The 20205-nt window shown below is 38.9% G+C and overlaps 1 protein-coding gene across 1 annotated transcript; it reads left to right on the top strand.

Annotated features, from left to right (window-relative positions):
- Positions 1-827: 827 nt before the first annotated feature.
- pinx1 (PIN2 (TERF1) interacting telomerase inhibitor 1) lies at positions 828-20132 on the top strand. Its single transcript, XM_072442017.1, has 7 exons — positions 828-933; positions 2093-2202; positions 3363-3455; positions 5236-5317; positions 5462-5551; positions 8767-8849; positions 19380-20132. Exons 1-7 carry the CDS (start codon positions 867-869, stop codon positions 19998-20000), a joined length of 1146 nt encoding a protein of 381 aa, XP_072298118.1. The 5' UTR covers positions 828-866; the 3' UTR covers positions 20001-20132.
- Positions 20133-20205: the final 73 nt, after the last annotated feature.

Consider the following 20205-nt stretch of genomic DNA (forward strand, 5'->3'; position numbering starts at 1 on the left):
GACATATACAATGCTTGTATGTGTTGATGAGAGAGAATAAATGTATAGATTGTCTGAGATTGTCTTGTGGAGACATTTCTGCAAATTGCTGAGCTTCAATTAAAACAATAATTGAATTGAAATGTGCACGATTATACTTCTTGTCATACCCCACAAACGACGTCGTGCTTTAATTGTTAGGCAACTGGGATCTACCTGTGGTGTCTGGGTAACTAGGAAGGTCAATGAACTTGTGTCACCTGCAGCGGCACAGTAAAAGGGCGTATTATAAGACAAGTACTCTCTCTACTGGCCAAAGTGGGGACTATTATATTTTGAGTGTTTTTTAAAAAACTGTTCACCTTAAGAAAAAGTCTGGTTCGTTTAGTTTAATGTTTTTTCTACTTTCAAAACTCAGATCCCGATATCTACGTCTACTCTACTTCTACTCGACTCTATTCATGCATGTATAAACTTTGAATTTGAATAATTCATAGGGAATAAATGTTGGTGCATTCATATGTTTTGAGTGGGAAGGGTTTATACATCACGTTTGTCACGTTTGGGACGCTCTAGCACATCTATTTATAAATGGCCATAAGAACCACATAGATTCATATTTTTTCTACTTTCAAACTCTTCATCTACGTCTACGTCTATTCATATGTGCAAACGTGTTGAGAAGAAGGAAACCAGAGGGAACAAACGGCTGTATTTCTGTGGACCGGGGTCATTTTTAAAGCGGCAAAAAGATTTATGAAAGTGGAAGTTATATTGTAAATAATCACCTGCGATGTATACCACTCACCGAGAGGGGCAACAATGTGCAAAGGCGTGGGCCTAGCCTGCCGGAAATCAAAAAGACGAAGAAGACATTTCATTCTGGCATGTTTTCGAACCACCCTGTTACCGGCTGGAGTTACCAGGACCCCAGGATGTCCATGCTCGCTGAACGTAAGTACTTTTTGTATCATATTTATTGTTTTTTACTGCCCAAAACACATTTAAGTTTGTATGTTATCATTAACCACGCTGTCGAGATCATTTCGGCTTCGTGTTCCCACAATGTCTCTCACTGTAATGGTTTTCTGTAGTTGTAATAGCATTAGCTGCTCATGTTGTGTACACGTGTTAGTCATAGCATTTAGAAAAACAGTGCCTGTCAGAGGTTTATTTCTTTGCTCCGTTAATATTAAGTTTAATCGACGAGTGCATCGTTTGTCCGGTTATGACGCGAAGTGTAAAATTGACTGCTAACTGTTTTCATGACTTTCGTGTGTCAATGGGCGACTGCTACAACGAGTTTGTTAGCAGTCCATTTCCCCATAATAGATTCTGGGAGTTCTTTTAGGGGACATATTATGGACATATTACATCATTACTCCAAAGTAAAGTTTTGATTTCTTGCACGTTAGAGTAATCCTGTTTTAGATGAATATTCTGCCTTACAATGAACAAAATGTAGTCTGATTTATCTTTATGGTCTTCTCTGGGTTATTGGTGGCAGGTCTGGTGATCTATTTTTCTTTTTAAAATGTTTATGACATTTTTATGTGCAAACCACGTGCAATGACCAACTTCACACAAATGACACACACCAATAGAATAAAACACCAGGAACCGCTTCTTGCCTGGCCCTGCTCACGCACAGGTCATATGGTTTGATTATTTATTTTTCTCTTTAAAGTGATCACACTTGTTGGATGTGTGAAGCATATACTGTAGTCAAGTCTATAATAACGTGACTCAAGCACCTGTAGCTAATTTGGCACTGTTTAGTTTGTGTACTAATGCCCAGTGAAATAAACACTGCCATTGTCAGTGTTCAAACTTACTGCTATGATAAATGAGAATTATCTACAGTATTTTAAGTTACTTGTGTCTTGCTGTTTACACTCCACCACAGTTTGTTTTACAATCTCCAGTCCTGCCGTGTCTTCCTATGGACAGCGGTCTAATGTTTTCCTCTTCCACGTTGTTGCCAAGCGGAGCAATTGCATCACATGAGTTCTGATAACCGGATGTCTGACCCTGAGGACTTGATAAAAGCATAACATGTCTCCTTTTATGTTGATGTTTTGTCATTCAAACCTGACCATCTTCCCCTCTCCAGCCCGGAGGAAACAGAAGTGGTCAGTTGACCCGAGGAACAGCACCTGGAGCAAAGATGACAACAAGTTTGGTCAGAAGATGCTGGAGCGAATGGGCTGGTCCAAGGGCAAGGTGAGTGTTTTTACTTAAAAATGTTACATTTCTGGTGGGATCTGCCATCTGCTTTTCTCCATGGAGAAGTCATAGCTTTACCTGGAATGTTCCACAGTATGGCATTCAATTGATCCATCATCTGTTCATATGACTAAAAAAAACAAAACACTATTCAGGCTGCAACTCACTATTACCAGTATTTCAGTGGTCAAACGATTATTTCTATTGTGCATTAAAACTTTTAAAATAATGTTTTAGCTATTCAAAGGTTAAAATGTGGTGACTGAAGTGTTGTAGATAGAAGAAGTAAAATAGTGATCAAATGTAATAATTATTTTTTTGACATTTTGATTTAATAATGCCAAGGTCTTTGCACGATACAGACTTTGAAGCACATAAAATAAACCTTTTATAGCAGATGACAATTGCAGTTATCAAATTTCGACTGCATTTATTGTTTTGTTGACTAGTCTCGATTAGTTTATTAATCATTGCTGTCTTACTGTTTATAGATATTGCTTGTGATTAGGGCTGCAACATTAATTGCAATAATTGTGTGACAATACCACCAATCATTGTTACTTTTAATAATTGTTAATCATTCTCTGGACAAGACAAACATTTTAACATAACGACAGATGCATTATTAAATCAAAATGGCAATAAAAAATGTAAGGACAGAGGACCCTGGGACATCGTCCCTCGCCACCACAGACATTGTTGATTCATTTCTCCCTGTGGCCCTCAGAGGCAACTGTTGTTGTGATTTTGGGCCTTACAAAAATAAATTGATTTGATTTGATTTGATTTAATGATTTTGATCAACAATAATCATATTTTCACCTTTTTAGTTTTAGCTGACTTGTCAAATACTAAAATAATACTTAGTTGCAGCCCTATTTGTGACTTACTTCACCTACATAAGGCCATACTGTCCAGGCAAAGCCATAATCTCTCAATGTAGACACTATAATGGTGGATTCTTTACCAGAAAAGTCAAATATTTCACCTTTTATCAATGATGTAATTCTAGCATTTATTCTAATGCCCTATTGTACCATTTTAGAAAAACATAAAGGTGGGCGTTATGACTAAGTGTGCAGGCATTCAGCACAAAGAAATATTGCATATCATATCCTGGTTTATTGACTCTGTGGTTTTCTTTTTGTTTATTTTAGGGCCTGGGGAGAAGCGAGCAAGGTTCAACTGATCACATCAAAGTCAAAGTAAAAAATAACAGCCATGGTCTTGGAACCGTTGCCAGTCATGAGGTAGTTTTATTAAAAGTGCTAAATGTATTTTATTTGTTTCAGAAGCCACACCTGCGTTCATTTAGGCTCCTTCTTTTCTTCACAGTAAATTTGCTCCGCTAACTGTCTCTTTTTCTTTATGTGAAAAATTTTATGGACAGGACAATGCAGCGTGAAATGGGGATGAGACCAGGGAAGGACAAGCAGAACATAGTCCAAGCCGGATTTGAACTCTCGGCGCTGCAGCTTGTCAGATTATTCACTTGACCACCGAGCGGCACTTTCTAACTGTCCAAACCTTACAAATTTGTTTGATTTTATTACTTTTATTTTGAACATGACAGAACATGTAATGATAACAACATATACAACTGTAAAAATAAAGGGCAAGGTATGAGGCATTTAAATACAAAAAGGACTAACTCAAAATTAACAGCAGGGGGAGGAATTGCAACTAAAATGAAATTACAAAGTAGGAGGAAGTTAAGACTTATTTGATCCTATTCCAGCTCATTTTCATAAGTCTCAAATACATTTTAGTATGTGTGCTGCTCCAACTCTCATTATTACCAACGAACTACACCATTATATTCATAGACTTCTATTGTGCGGTGGTCGAGTGGTTAAAGCACAGCACACAAATGCCAAGCTCCAAGTGCGGCCGGCTGCAGTGTTGTGACTTTGAATCCTGACGCCGACAATTTACTGTATATCCTCCCTTCTCTCTCATCCCCCATTTCTCACTCATCTGTCTTGTCTAATAAAGCCTGCAGGCCCAAAAAAAAATATATATATATGTATATATTTTTTGGCCAAGTATAAGATTGATTCAAATGTACCATCCCTTTCGGGCTATACAGCGCTCTAAATAAAAGTTGCACACACGAACATGTCCACATAAACCGCAGATGTCCACGTTATAACATGTGACACAGAGTGCCGTGCATCTCCTTCTTGAAGCCTCTAATCACTCGTTTGAAGACGGTGAGGTGAAGGTTTTAAGCAGGGAGAAAAGATGGTTTGAAAGAGGAGTCAAGGAAGCTATTTTTGTTAAAAAAGAAAGACCTTCTTTAAACAGAAATGGAGGGCTTAGGTTTAATCTTCCTGTTATCTATAATGGGTTACTGAACCCCTGGAAAGGTAAAGGACCAGGGCATTCAAATGCTAATCAGGTACTCAGGGTGTTTGAGCCAGGGCCTCACTAAGACAAAGAGGTTTTAACAGCCCATTAAGATTCTGAATAGTCTAGCTCGGTAGATACAAGGGGGGAGTTTCTGTTGAAACCAACAACTCTTTCTACTTCAGGAAGGCTCCTCCCAATGGGCGGGTCTTACCACAGAACAGTATTAATATCGGAGTTCTCGACCTGTTATTGACAATGACTCTTGGATGAGAGTCGAAACGTCTACTTTTTCAAACTGAGTCCAGATGACTACAACTGAAGCTTTTTCTACTATGGAACACGCCTGGACGAATGAGGGATTACACCGACATGTGATATTTAGACCTAAACGTGGTAGTGATGACCACCAGCAGTCCACTGCGCCGTGGGACTAATTCACTTAGTCTTAGAAATGTGTCTAATATGAGTTGGATTGTAATAAAACACACAGCATTTTGAACACAATATTGTTCAACACAATATTGCTTGGGGGGGGGAGAAATAACCCTACCGGGTATTATGATTTTTGGCAAAGTCGTTCTCCCCTATTGCATGTGACGTCGGTATATTTTTTCTCATTGGTCTTAGTTGGAGGAAATGTCAGTGTGTATTTTGAACCCTGTTCTTGTGTGTTAACAGGACAACTGGATTTCCCACCAGGATGATTTCAATGAGCTTTTGGCTCAGCTGAACAGTTGTCATGGTCCAAATGACAGCAATGGTACAGTAGTTTTACACTTTGTCAGTAGAGGGCGCCACGGTGTCATGTTCCTTTCTGTTCAGTTTTTTATGTTGACAATGGGTTGGGTTAGATCATATTTTAAGTGAGTGTTCTAATAATTTGACTCTTTGTCTTCTGGTTTAGAATCTCTTCCAGAGGAACCAAAAGTGTTTAGCCTTGAAGAGAAGTCCAAAACTGCCACAAAGAGGGTTCATTATATGAAGTTCACTAAAGGTGAGTTGACCTGGCGGCATCAGGCCTATAGTTTCCACAAATATCCAATACATGAGTTACTTGTAAATCCTTCTCCAGACAGAGCCGTCCACCCTGATTTAAGATTAGCACATCTATTCTCAAGTGCAGACATCCCTTTTATCACATATTCAAAGCCTTGGCGCTGACCGCAGACTTTGCCAGCCTGTGCCAGGTCAGAGAGCCCAGTCAGTGCCAGGGAGTCATCTTGTATTTTCATTACTTTACAAGACAGGAAGTCAGAACGTGGTGGTCAAGGCCAGTGCGCTGATGGATAACTGGAGGAATTTTGTGTTAAGCAACACAGAACTTAAGTTTAATTTTATGTTATTAATTTATTAATGCTGAGTCACGTAAATGACATAGATAACTTTCATGTTTGGGGAAAAAACACTGTTCCCACCATTTTACCCCTTCAAACACATACCACACTATGTAGAAATCCAAAGATCAACAAGCCAATTGTTTCTAATGCTCTTTTTCTGAATCATTCACAAATTAGCAAATTATTATATCATTAAAGAATATGATCCTCTTTCTGCACCATTGTACAGACCTGTTACCAATTTAAACCAACATGAGTTTAAATTTAGACCGTTTTAGCATCTCAATCTTTCTTTAGCCTCTAGGAGATTATACACTGTGTGTTCAGTCCCTTTTATATAATACATCCCTGTAGTTCAAGACAAAAGGCTATATTTAATCCTTAACTCAGATATTTCTTATTGTAATTCAATATTTAACTTTGTTTGTTTTGCATGGTATATAATTATACACTTGTGTAATAAGTACGCAACTCAATCCCTCTTAAACCTGTCACTCGTGTCACTGCTGTTGCCATGTCATTGTCGGATGCCAACGCATTTCAGTTGTCTTTTAAAGAGTTACTTGGAAACATGATTTCCCTTTTTATCAAATATAAGTCGTTGTTGTAAACTGCGTTGCATTAATAAAGCCATTTGACTACCAGTAGTTGCATTTGAGTGACTGTCTCTGTGCTGTATAAATCATACAGTTGGCATGGCATCACTGCCCAACTTGTGCTTTGGATTGGCATGGTGACCAAACCGTTACCATGGACTAATTTCAGTCACTGTTTGTATGTTTCTTGTGAGTGATCAGATATCAGCTCCTCTCTTTGTAGTCGTTGCCAAGTTAAGCCTGGTAATGGCATTGCCGTTAAACTTGTTACTTGAGCCGTTGAGACTCTTCAAGGTTCCAACAGGCCTGCTTTTAGTGAACTGAACTTAACACAAAGTAAGAATGCACCTAATATGAAATAATAAGTGGGCCGGTCACAAAAACACCTTTTTAGTGCAATATATTTAGCTAGAGAAAATATCACAGGATAATATTGAAACTTCTTCATGCCACTGAATCTGGTTATTTCTGGTAAACCCTTCTCTAAATGTACAATGTAATTAATCTGCACATGTGCTGAAATACATAAAGAACTGAACCAAATACTCTTCATTTGTATCTAATTATGCGTTGCTTATTTGGCTCTTTACAGCTCAAATTGTATTGTCCTACATAAATAACAAAAGATTCTCAACTAGTGCAAAGAAAAGATTCACGCAATAAATCTTGACCCCTAAAAACATTCTTCTCTTCTATTGGTACAGTAATTATGGGCCTACTCATACCATTTATTTTACTGCTCTTAGATGTAAACATGGATTTGATTTTGTCTGAAGTTTCACATTTGGCCTGAACCTAAAGTATTTGTCGTCACGTAAAAGGAATATTGAGGGCTTGTTAAAAAGGCTGGTTGTGTAGGACTGGTGGAAGATGCACAGGTCGACTGTGTACTGTGAAACTTTTTATTGATATCCTCTTCAGAGCTGGTTCATAGTGGAAGAACTGAGGATTGATTGTCTTTATTTGTGGGGAAAGGCACCAAAATCTCTGCTGCATTGGTGTGGCCCCGCGGTATAAACCACTAACACACATTTAATTGCTGCCTCCATCGATCACCTGTCACAGCAGCGAGGAGGAGGCGGAGTCTGACTATAGTCCATCTGTCGGCATTTAACACAGTTTTTTTTTAAATTATTATATTTTCTATGTAAAATCTGCATGGATAATATATATTATACATATAATGTACAATATGATTTATGCTGTGAGTGGTATAATGTCCAACATTTTTGATACATTACCGTTTTTGTAAAATAAATTATTGAAATATTTATAGTTAATATAACGAGTATATTTTTTATATTTAATGTTTTCTTGTAAAGCCGCTTTTCTTTTGGGGTCCAGTAGTCCAGAGATTTGTGGGATTTAATTCCTGTAATAAAATGCCTTTCAGGCTAAATTTAAAATAAATCACATACTTAATGGCTGGTTTGATGAATTTTATGCTGATCAATTTAAACTTAACAAATGACTTGCTTAGCATTTCATTTGGCAATTATTCTTATTTTCTTCTTGAACGTTGTTCAATCTGTCTTTTCACTGTTGTGGTTTCGTGCGGTCCAAAAAATAATTCTATTTAATTTGATAATTAGCTTTAGTCTCTAGGTCCTCCTGATGGTTTGTGGTAAATTGGTCAGTGTATTAACAGACAAAACTTTCACATTTCCTGTATCATTTTGATGAAAGTACTGCACATGGCATGCTTTGGAGTTTGTGGATAAATACAAACATTTTACGAAACGACAGCCCAAGTTCAATCCTAAAATGTGGTGTTTATAAAGGCACTTCTTTGTCATACACTTGTTTTTGCCAAAAGGTCAGTGATAAACATAACAGTCCCCCAGACATTTTGGTTTTCAGCATATTTCTCTGTTTTTACTTCTTAGACATGTCTTGGGAGTGAATTTCAAAGCCAGGACATGGGGAGATAGAGATTTTAAAGCAATAAATAACCAAATGTTATCAGGGTCGTGCTGAAGGAAGAGGATGCAGCTGTGCGAACAGGTCCAGGCTGTAGACAGGGGCCCATGTTCTTCAGGAGTCTTTGAGGCCTGTCCTGAAAGTGGGACTCCGGAGGTGTGGAATGGCAGGACTAGCAACAAGTTTATTTTTCTTAATCGTTTTTTTCCTGAAGCCAGAACGCACCCAAATTCCCAATATTTCCACCTCTTGGGCACAAACTGTGAAGCCATCTCTATTCGTCATTGTAAAAAATTAAATATCACTGACATTGGAGCATCAAATAAAAATATTCACATTTTTGTTTTCTTCTTTAGGAAAAGACCTTTCCTCCAGAAGCGAAAAAGATCTCAACTGTATTTTTGGGAAAAGGGATCCATCCTTCAAAGCGCAAGATCAGGTGAGAAAGAAAATGATCTTGACTTTATAAATAAAACACATTAATCAGAAATGAGTGCACTGTGAATTGGATCAACCACCGATCTGTGTTGCAGCGTTTAAGGAGGCAACATTTACATATAGCAAAAATCCCAGTTTGCTCTCAAAATAGGTCATTCATATTAATTTCTTATATCTGCAATTAAAAAAATTAAGAGACAGTAGAGGGCCTCATGCCAAGAAGCCCGTTTATATCAGAGCGAGGCGTGTGCGTCTGCAGTACAGGGCGATGGCAGGAGCCGGTTCAGACACCCCCGAGAGGAGACGGCATCGCTGTGATGAAGGGCCAGTGAGGGCAAAGCTTAGGGGCTGAATATGTTCTCTCCGTTCGACGCCTGCTCGGTTTTAAAAAGTAGTTTTGCAGCGAGCTAACACAAAGCTAAGCGGCTACAGACACAGGTCACACAATGCTGCCGTGCTGTGTCTTCTTTGTGCTTTCATCATAATGAATAGCTACGTGACATAAGATGCAATACTTTACACATCACAGTGCGAGCTGCGTGCCCCACCAATGAGGCTTCTTGTCTTCAGAATATAGTGTAACTCATGAAATCAGACCTCCATACCATTACTTATGTGTTCTTTGCATTTTCTGGAGAAAAACACATTGCAGTGTGTAACATTTACAGTGCTGCAGTATTTTACAATGTCAAGTGAAAGTAGTGATTTAAAATAAATGCTAAACAAGGAGTTAGGGCAGGGTATTGCCTAGTACCTCACAATACAAGGGTCCACGACACAAATCCTGGTTCACAGAACTTGATACGATATGCGTCCCGATTCATTGATATCCCTTAAAACCGGCGTTAAAGTTTACTAAAATTATGTTTTGATTAAATAGATAACCAAATGTATTAGAATTTCATGTTCACACTGTCCTCAATACAGTCAAATTACAACTGATAAAGTTGCATTTCAGCTCCTCACATTCAGCCTTGATGCAACAGTCTGTAGGTTCAGAAGTGTAGAACTCGTCAATTTCTTATGACTTCATGTTGTTTAAAAGTATCATGATGCGCATCTCTGTATCGATACACATATGTCTGTCACGATATATGATAATATCGATATATTCAGCACAGCCCTACAAGGAGTTAAAGACTATCTCCAAATTATTAAGTTGTGTTCAAACTGATTGAATTTTTTTTTTTTTTTTGGGAAAGTGCCCGAATTTTAGAGTTTGTGAAAACGCTTGAAATTTTAACTTTCTAATCTGCATCCTATGTATTTTGGAAGTTTTTACATTTTTTGTCTCAAAGTACTGCGGATACGACTGCGTCATGCTGGTGTTTATGTGAATGTCTGCTGGGTTAATTCAAGGAGGGAGGGGCTCTGGTAGCCTGGAGGGCAGCGCTTTTCCTTACAATACTGGCTTTACTGTAAAGTGGGAGCTGACGACGGGCTGGAAGTTGAAGCTGGTGATAGAAACACGCAGTATCAAAATTGAAGAAAACTGTTTTCCGTATCATCGCGCTCTCATGTCACTATCACCTTTTCAGTTGCATATTTCTCTCCCTCTGTCGGTCCACTGCTCCTCTCGGTCCGTGTACATACGAGAAGTGTTGTTTAAACAGTTTGGTCTATATTTGAGCATTTTATTACTGTAGCTTGAATATCACTTTCTGATTTTAATATGTACTATTCCCCCCTGCGGTGTGCCTCGACCCCCCTCCCCTCGCTTACAAACACATGTCAGCGACAGCATGAAGACTGTGTGATGTTTACTACATCCTAAAGACACTTTGTCTGTTGCCAGTAAGTAAGCAACTGGACGCACTGTGTTGACAATAAGAAGCTTTTTGCCTATGTTTAATATCATTGTTGTTATTCATTTATTTGGTCTTTCTGCATTTATTAAACTAAAAAAATGCATGATCTCTAAGAAGTGTTTATGGCAGTGTATGATCATATTATGATGACAAGTGTGCTGTAATAATGAGTACATCCAAGTGATGCTACATATAATATACATATATTATACCTATAATATACAGATCATTTATTTATTTGTTGCAGTATATAATGCACACAAACACTGGTGGGATTTCCATAAATTAACTTGTAGCACATTTCTTGATGAGGCTCTGGGTGTTGGGCTCGTGTCTGTCCTTGTAATGAGTGTTGCTCGTGGTGCTGACGCTGCCATCACTCCAGGTTCACAGGCTCTGGCTGCACAGTGGCCTATGGCTTCAGATTAGCCTCGTCACAGTGTGTTGCTAAACACTGCCAACAGGCCACTGATGGTGGCAGGAGCATCTAAATCCAGTTAAAGGATTTGGCCCCTTTACTCTCTGCCTCTCCTCTCTTCTGCCTGGGAGCTTCACATCAGGAAGTTCAGTCTGCCAGCAGGCATTATCAAAGGCAAGTTCAAATTGTAGATGTTGTGGAAAAGTAAAATGGTGACGCTTGCAAAAAAGTTTAATCTTAGCTTCTGGAATGTAAGGTCACTTCAAATTGATTAATGATAAACAATTTACTTTTCTTTAACAAAAAGTGCATTGGAATACAGATATATGAATATACAAGCCGCCACATAAGTCTTAACACCACAATGATCACTGCACCTCAGCTGATTAACATTGTAAATTCAAACGATGCACAGTCTTTCTTTGTTCCTAATCATTGGGTTATGGGTTATTTTTCAGCCAGAAGGGACACTGACCATATCAAAAACAGTGCACACATATTCTGTACAATGACTTCTCTAGTGGCTGTGTGTCAGGGCCTTGTGATATTGAAGGTGGCGCGAGGCGCTGTGGGTGTTGCACCAGTCATTGTGCGCCATTGTGCTCCAGTGAGTGTATCCATGACGCCAGCCAACGCTGAGCAGTTTACAGCAGGTCACTAAAGACTGGCTGCATTTTGAGTCCAAGATTGGCTTCCTTTTTAAGTTTTGCTGTATGTGACTGAACCTAATTGTTAAATATTGTTATTTTCAGTTCACCCACTACCTTTTTTAGTGATGGATTTTCTTTCATTCGTGGTGATGTGCTTCCTACCCAGCCACTGCAAAATATGTATTCACTCAAACGATTGTCTATATCTGGAAATAGATTTTCATTTTTTATGTAGTGGGACTGACGTTCACTAGTTGAAATAATGTATATTCAACTTTACTTTCTGTATTGACCATGTATACATTGTAGGTAGGGATTAATTGTTTGAGCTACAAAATGTGTTGTCGACTACCACTTCACAATGGCAAAAGCTATTATTTACAGTGTGTCCGGAGAGGGTTATAGGTTTGTGGTGGAGCACATGTCCATCTACGAGCTTTGGTGTGATCCATCACCCGTCCCACGCCTGTGAACCTCCTCCTTCTCCTGCCTCCTCTTGTGCCCCTCAACACAATTACTCACAGCATGACAAACGACAGGCCTTCTCTGCCGAGATATCAAAAAGCCTCGGCCACTTCTAAATGAAGGCTCTTTGGCAGCCCTGTGCTCCCAGTGCTTATCGGCGGGCGAGCAGTGCCCCTGGCCGTCCTGTGTCCTCCTCCTGTGCCCTCCTCGGGGGGTTTAGTTAAGGGAGGCGCACACAGGGCCAGGCTTGCTTGATTTATCTCCCCTGCCCCTCTGCCCGGCCACTCAAGCAGGCTGAAAGAGCCGACGAGGCTCCAACGGGCCTTCACTGGAAAGCCCGGCATTAGCTGAAATAAACCATTCTGCCGCCCAGTGAAAAATGTCCTCTGATTGGCTAATTAATCAGTCAAAAGGGAGCGACGCGACTTGTGACTTAAGGGACCAAAGCGGGCGACCACAGAGGGCCGGCTGATAAATAGACTCCCCGCCGATTCATATATCAACAAAAGTTGGCCATTTTTTAAAGCTGCCGGCTCGGATGAAAGGTGGAAACAAGGCAGTTACATCTTCTCACCTACATTTATTTTCTCTTGTTTTGTACAGTACAAAAATAGCTTCCTTTTTTTTATCTATACTAATTGGGAAATTGAGGAGTTTGTTTTATTTCCCCAAATAATTTTTTGTTCTAAATGTCAGATAAGAAATTGCTAGAATAATTTAGTGCATGCCTTGTTTTGGCTCTCAGTGCTCCAGTCACTGGGTTGGTATGGTGCGCCCCAGTCCTGGGTCGGCCTGACCCCTGCGGCCTCTCCCACTCCCACTCTCGTTGCACACAAAGGTCTAAGGATTAGGCCTCGTCGGGTGGCACCTGTTGAAGGTTTCCCAACCCACGCACCGTCTACATGAAAGATCACGCGTCAGCAGGGCTCCCCTGACACCTCCAGCCTGAAGTGTACCCCGTGCTATGGCCATTTGGTAGATGTGGTCGTTTGACAACAGTCAGCCAATGGATGTTGCGACAAATTTGCTGATTTATGCAGATTCAAGTTTTATTTTGAGACTTTTCTGTGCTGTATATTTCATAAAACAATTACATAGTGAAAGTTCTCTAAATGAAATAAAAAACATAACCTTAAAACCGCCAATTATTATTTTTCTCAGTAAATGTTAATGTGCATTATGGCATAAAAGCTCTTGCTTGCTGACAGAACATCTAAATGTCTCATAGAAAATCTGCATGTCTAAAGTCTGATTGTTGATGAGTGAGTTTGAGCAGCCAACTCTCACTGCATTAGCTTATATGTGGCTCCACGTAGTAACAACAGATAAGAAAGTGCGACAGTCTCTTAGCTACGTGCCTAAGCTGGAATACACTGGGTTGTGGTAATTACTGCAAGGTGTAGCTAACCGTCCAAAGATTTCCAGCCCTCTTGGCTGTTTACAACCACCACATAGCATTTAATCATGGACTTTAATAAATCACAGCAGAGAAAATGATCAGTGCGCCCCTCTCTGGGGTTTGGGCGGGGAGACCCTTGTACACTTGGGCGGCTTTGTCTGCAAGCATTTGCAATGTTGAACAAGGATTGGGCAGCCTTACTGCATGCATAATGCTTTCTTCATTTGTTCTTTATGATAAACGTTCTCACGCTATGCACAAAATGCAATTTTTCAAACCCATTTTTTTGTTGTTCTCACTATTTGTAAACCAAAACACCTGCACATTTAGAAAAGCCATGTGACTAGTGTGGACACTTCTTGTGGGGCATTGTCTTTGAGCACCCTTGTTACTCTAAATGAGTTTCTGTAGGAGAGAGGGAGGATACGCAAATATGTGCATTGTGGCATAAATGAGTGGCCAAGTCAATTGTTTGCTTATTTAGCAAGAGAAAGGTATCCACCTGTTTGTCTGTCCACCTACATGAGGCGTATGAAGGATGGGCTGCTGGACTGTGTTCTCATCAGGGAGAGACAGCTGGCTAATCAGGGCCTGATCCATAGACCTCGACTATCGCCAAATTTATTATTGTGGCAGGACAATGAGGGCACACTCTAGCAATTACAGACCCGACCAATATTGGCTAGAAACTATTGAAAGATGAGGAAAAATATAAATAATGCAAACAGGCAGTTTTTAAGGAAATAAATGACCTACTACAGCTTTACCAAATGCTTGTTGAGATATTAAGCAGTGGGTCACTTCACAATGGAAAGTAAGAAAAGTGTCTGAACAACAAAACATCTTTGTTTTTCCCTCTACTATCTCTGATTTTTAATGGCTTGAAATCAATATAACAATTTAACAAATTACAAATAGATGCTTTAGTTTTTTCATTTCACTAGCGGCTATGTTTTGATATTTTCTACCAATTTATACTAAAATACTTATAAATGCGCAATGTCTGCAGCATTGGTCTGGAGTGGTTATGTCAACATATTTGCTTGGGACTGATCTCATATGTAGGGAATGAACTAAACTAAGTTCCAGAGACCCTCGTGAACCTCCCATCATCGCTGCTGCTGTTGGCTTGGTGGAGTCTCCGCTAAATGTGTTGGCCTTGGTATCTTGGCGTCTGCATGAGTGTTGGCTTTTCCCTGTCTAAATTAGCAGAGACATTACTGGAGAGTCTTGAAGGAGGTAGCCTGTTGAATGTCTTCCACCATCCTTTTCTTTAGGGCCCTCTGCAGGCCAGACCCAGCCCCCGCCAGGGGAACGCAGCGCAGGAAGGGCCCTATAGCCAGCCAGGCCTCTCCTCTGCTGAAGGAGCCTTATCTCAGAGCTGCACACGGCGCACACGGCGCATCCTTTTCCTGGGGTTCTGCTCTTAGATGAGGAGGAGGAGTGGACATGGCTGGATATAGGTGTGATCTCAGCCCGCCATTTCCCAGCCCTCTGTGCTATGGCCGGGGACTATCTATTTTTGGCAGTTTGTCATTTAAACAGATTTTTGACCTTGACAAACACTTGGAATAACAAACGTTTTTATATAATATGTTTTTCATATTGTTTGTGAACATTTGTGAGTACTTTTTATTCTATGAATGTACACTCTATTGCCAAAAAAACACTTGATCTTGTAAAATAATCGGTAAGCCACTCAAGTAAAGATTACGATACTTTAAAAAAAATTGAGTCTTGAGGACAGGAAATAAGCTCCCCTTACTTCCTCTATGGATGTTCGTAATTCGAAACTAAATCAAGCTTTGAATATCAGTCTAATATCAGCTAAGGAGCTTGCCAAACACTCACCAACTCACTCAAACGGCTTATTCTGCAGAGCGGATCCACATCAGCCTGTATGTGTTGGGGTTGTGCTCAGCGCAGCACTTTGTGCTCCTGGATCAGTCTAATGGAGGTCCCCAGGCAGGTGGGCCTGCAAAGGGATCCCGATGAAGATGTTTCTCTGTCACTCTTTAACTCTCACTCATTCACCCTCCTTCTCTAGAGAGTAATTTCACAGGCAGTGCTAAAGTGGCCCCCAGCCATCTTTCCAAATCCCAGGTACAACTTGTTTGGCACTGTCAGCTCTGAGCCCTTACCCCACTCGCAGGCAGAGGATACCATTGTGCAGTAACAGGAAGTATAGATTTTCTTTGGGACGTTAGGAACTTTTTTATAATTGCAGTACACCTGAAAGACCATGTACTCCTTGTTACAAGGTACTTGTAATAATATAGGTGCATAAATAAAATGTAACATTGAAAAGCAAACTGGAGCTCAAAACATGTACTATACGCATAATGCATCTTGAAGCTAGAAAAATACTCTATTAATCAATATATTTGAGCAGACTAAAACAATAGCATTTCCTTGTGGATATCGACTGAGAGCCTTTCAGTCGGGTAAGACTAATGACTTGCAGTATTTCACTTAACTCCTCAGAGGCTGCTGAGGACACGTGCTAATTCTGAATCTGGTTGGAAAAAGCTGTAATTGTCGCTCGTTCATGATGTGTGTGACCAGCTCGCACCTACTTGTGCTTTGTTTTAATGGCCCCTTGGTTAATCTGTCCATCTAAATGGTCCTTGAGTGCTGTAATGTGAATGTAAAAGCTTAAAGGCCAAACCACAAAGTAACTTGACACCATGTCATATTTTCAATTTATCTCTAATCTGCATTTGAAAAATGCTGTCCAGAGGTAATACTCAGAGTGGTATTGTTTAGTGCGATTCTCAGGAGGAGGCTCTGTATTCTTCTGGACAAATCATTATGCATTGAGTAGACCATTAGGAAAATGAAGACAAATGGTGAGGTGACGAATGTTCTCTGTAAAGTTAAAATGTAGATGTTAAAGCGTACAGTTGTAAAGTCTTGGCCTAAAGGTTAGTGCATAAAGTGGTGGGCTTATAAATTGTATATCTGCACACACAGATTCATGCCTTTACAGGCATGTCTCATAACAATGATCACTACAGATGGAAGTGAGGGGCCAAATATAATTACGAAATGTTCAGTGGCAATATTGAAATTTTTTTTTTTTTTCACTTAATAAATACAGAAGTTTACATAAAATAAAATAGAAGTGTGATGCAGTGTGGCAGAAAACCGAAAGGGTTCATCCTTAAGGCCTCACACCTACAGTAGTTTGTAGTTTGCGGGCTATACAGCGCTCAAGAAAAGACGTGGGGAAAAATGTAGTGGCTAAAAGTACGGTATTTAAAGAGCTGAAATTCACAGATGAAAATCACATTGAACAGAAACTTGTTTTTACCGTAAAGAAGCATATTTTCAAGTATAAATTTGTTATATTTAAAAAAATGTGTGTGTATATATATATATATATATATATATATATATATATATATATATATATATATATATATATATATATATATATATATATATATATATATATATATATATATATATATATATATATATATATATATATATATATATATATATTATAATAATAATATACTATTCCTAGCGGCTAAAGGTACGAGGAGATTTATCACTTTTTATCATAAGAACAAAGGTAGATATTTGATTAATATTAAGTAATTTTAAGTGGGGCACTGTGACCGTTGTAGTTCTTGGCTAAGCAAACAAAAGCCTTTTGTAAAATTAAGATTCGTTAGAGTAGAATTTGGAAGTGTCCTTGCCCAGCCAATGTTACAATAAGAGGTGTGGGAGGGAACAGCATTGTGAACATCTAATTCTTCTTAGTATGAGATTTTGTAGTTTTGTTGCAGACTTCATCAATTTGATCTTCCCAAAGTAATTTGTCATCAAGCTCAAACAATCTTTTGATCTTCTATACACATTTTTGTGGACTCAAATTTGTATTTGTTATACCCTGCAAATATCATAATTTAACTTGTCATTAATGTATACCAAAAACACAAAGGTCCTAAAATGGATCCTTGGGGTACTCCGTACTGAATTTTAAATTTCTTTCAAAACCAGACATTGATATATACCATGTTCTGTTTTTGACATAATTGTTAAACCATTTTTGAACAGTTCCATGAAAACCAAAGTTGTACAACTTTTTCATCAATATCCCATTATGTGTTTAACGCTTTTGAGAGATGTGAGAACACCATTGTGGATTTGTTATTATCTAAAGCTGTAAGTATTCTGTGAGTGCCATAAGTAGCATAGTTCTTATTGAATCCATATTGATTCTGATAATTTATATTACATGCATTCAAATGTTTCAATAACGCTCTGAAAACAAACTTCTCAAACTTTTGAAAAGAATGGTAAAATACAGATGGGACAATAATTTGTAAACATACTTGGATTTAGAGCTGGGTTGAAATAATCGATTTTCCAATTCGCATATTAATGACCGATTATCGATTCGTACGTCCAAAGATCGTTTTATTTTTTATTTTTTTTATTAAAATTATTTTCTACATTTCCCTCAGTGAACTTCAATCTACCTTCGAGAAAGATAATTGAGGACTCCTGGATTCTCTTATTGAAGGTAGATTGACCCTTAACCTTTTCATCAGTCTTCCATCAGTAACTACCAATACTTGTAAGATTTGCTGTTTAATATTGATATAATACTAGTTTTAATATGTTGCTTCTCTACACAGTCATGAAGTGAAGGAAACGGTTCAAATACATTTTTCATTTTTATTAACATTAACCTCCGGATCGAATCGAAATTGGATCGAATCGGAAATCAGATTGAAATCGGAGCGAATCGGATGGAATCTGAGAAATCGGAAAAAATCGATTTTGAAATGTAAAAATCGGAATCGAATCGATTCTTGAAATTTGAATCGAAACCCAGCTCTACTTGGATTCCCAATTAGATTTAAGGGATCACTTTACAAACGTTTAAATCTGTTGGAACAATACTAGTATTCATTGCTAATGCAAAAATACGTGTCAGTTTATTGCGTAATGGAGTCTTTAATCTAAGAAACATTGATGCCATCATGCCCGAGGCTGATGTTTTTTCACATACTTCTTTAGTATCAGGATGGTCAAAGCAATCCATAGATAGAAATTCACTTTTGATGTAGTCAAATGGCTTTACTGTTGTGTTCCTGATTCACAATACACGCGTACAGTTAACTATGCAAATTATTTAGGTCTGTGAGAAAGTCAATAAATGTTCAAATGTGCCATGAAGGCCTTTTTTTTACACATTTTGTTAATTATTAGGTTATTTTTTGGTCACATGATGTTGCTGAGTGTCTTGTCAGCTAAAAACAGCGCCATCTACAGTCTGACTTCTTCAATAAAGTATCCCTGGTGTGGGGGAGTAAAAAGGCCCCCTCGTCCCAGTTTGGGTGCATTTCTGTATTTTAATTGCTTCCTTAATCCAGCAACTCTGTCCCAATGATGTTCGCTCCATCCCGGTCTATAATGTGCTTCTCCAGTGCAATGGTCAGAAAAGGCAGATTTGAGTTTTTGTTTTAAATGTAAAATGCATGCTTTTAATTTTACATTGCAAAAAAAGGCTGACCGCACAAAAATATATATATTTCAGGAATAAGATTAATGTGAGATTGTCTGTTATGAGACGAGCTTATTTTGGTTTGATCCTCTAACACCTATTGTTTGGTTAAAACATCCTCTTTTGTGCTCATTTTGCTCTGGTCCTGATCATCTGGTTAATCTCACTGTGACGACAGACGACACCCGCACTCCCACATCTGCTATTGTGTGCTGTTTATGTCAAAATACCTCACCGAATCCTCACTGTTGTTTTCTGTTTGTCCAGGAGAGCAACAGCAGTGATTCTCAAGAAGAAAAGGAGACCACGGTCATAGCGCCGACTGAGCTGGACACGGAGACCATCACAAACACGGTGACCAGCACTCTCACCATGCAGGAGTACTTTGCACAGAGAATGGCCCGTTGGATAAAGGCTCGTGGACAGGCCCCCAGCGAGGACTCGAGTGAGAAGCCTGAAAAGAACCCTACGCACCACGGCAACGACTGCGGCGCAGCACAGCCTAAGAAGAAGAAAAAGAAAAAGGATAAAAAGGCAGCAGATGAAGCTGAAGTGGCTGAGAAGTGCAAAGATCTTGTATCAGAGGAACATAAAGAACTGGAGCGAAGTGATCCTGAGGAAAAGAGGAAGAAGAAGAAAAGAAAAATGCATGAAAATGAGCAACTTCTGACCACGGAAGAAGAAATGCCTGCATCCAAGAAGAAAAAGAATAAGAAACAGAAAAAGGATACAGAACAAATAAATGGACATTTAATAGCTGAAGTTGACCATGTGCAACCGGAAGTTAATGAGACCATGAAACGGGACGAGGAGGGAAGTGTTTTTGCTGGGAAAAAATCCAAAAAAGACAAAAAGAAGAAAAGGAAACAATCTGAGATATTAGAATAAAATATGACAGAAATAAAAACACTTTTTTCCATATATCACAAATGATCCTGAAAAAGTTTTTTTCTAAAAATGTATTTGAAAATATTACCAAAACTACAGAATTGTGCCACAGTAATAATCTGTTTTAATGATGTAAAGAATGAAATGCTACATTATGAATCCATATAATAATTTGATTGTTTGAAATGTCAGGAAGTCTTCTTAA

Source organism: Eucyclogobius newberryi, unplaced genomic scaffold (assembly GCF_026437365.1).
Source record: "Eucyclogobius newberryi isolate DKJ021-1_F unplaced genomic scaffold, fEucNew1.0.hap1 SCAF_1, whole genome shotgun sequence".
NCBI classification, from domain to species: domain Eukaryota; kingdom Metazoa; phylum Chordata; class Actinopteri; order Gobiiformes; family Gobiidae; genus Eucyclogobius; species Eucyclogobius newberryi.

Bases quoted from the DNA above. Each gene is read 5' to 3' on its own strand.
- pinx1 (XM_072442017.1), top strand. From the start codon at position 867: ATGTTTTCGAACCACCCTGTTACCGGCTGGAGTTACCAGGACCCCAGG. The intron at 934-2,092 runs GTAAGTACTTTT...TCCCCTCTCCAG, and splicing joins GATGTCCATGCTCGCTGAAC to CCCGGAGGAAACAGAAGTGG. The intron at 8,850-19,379 runs GTGAGAAAGAAA...CTGTTTGTCCAG, and splicing joins CCTTCAAAGCGCAAGATCAG to GAGAGCAACAGCAGTGATTC.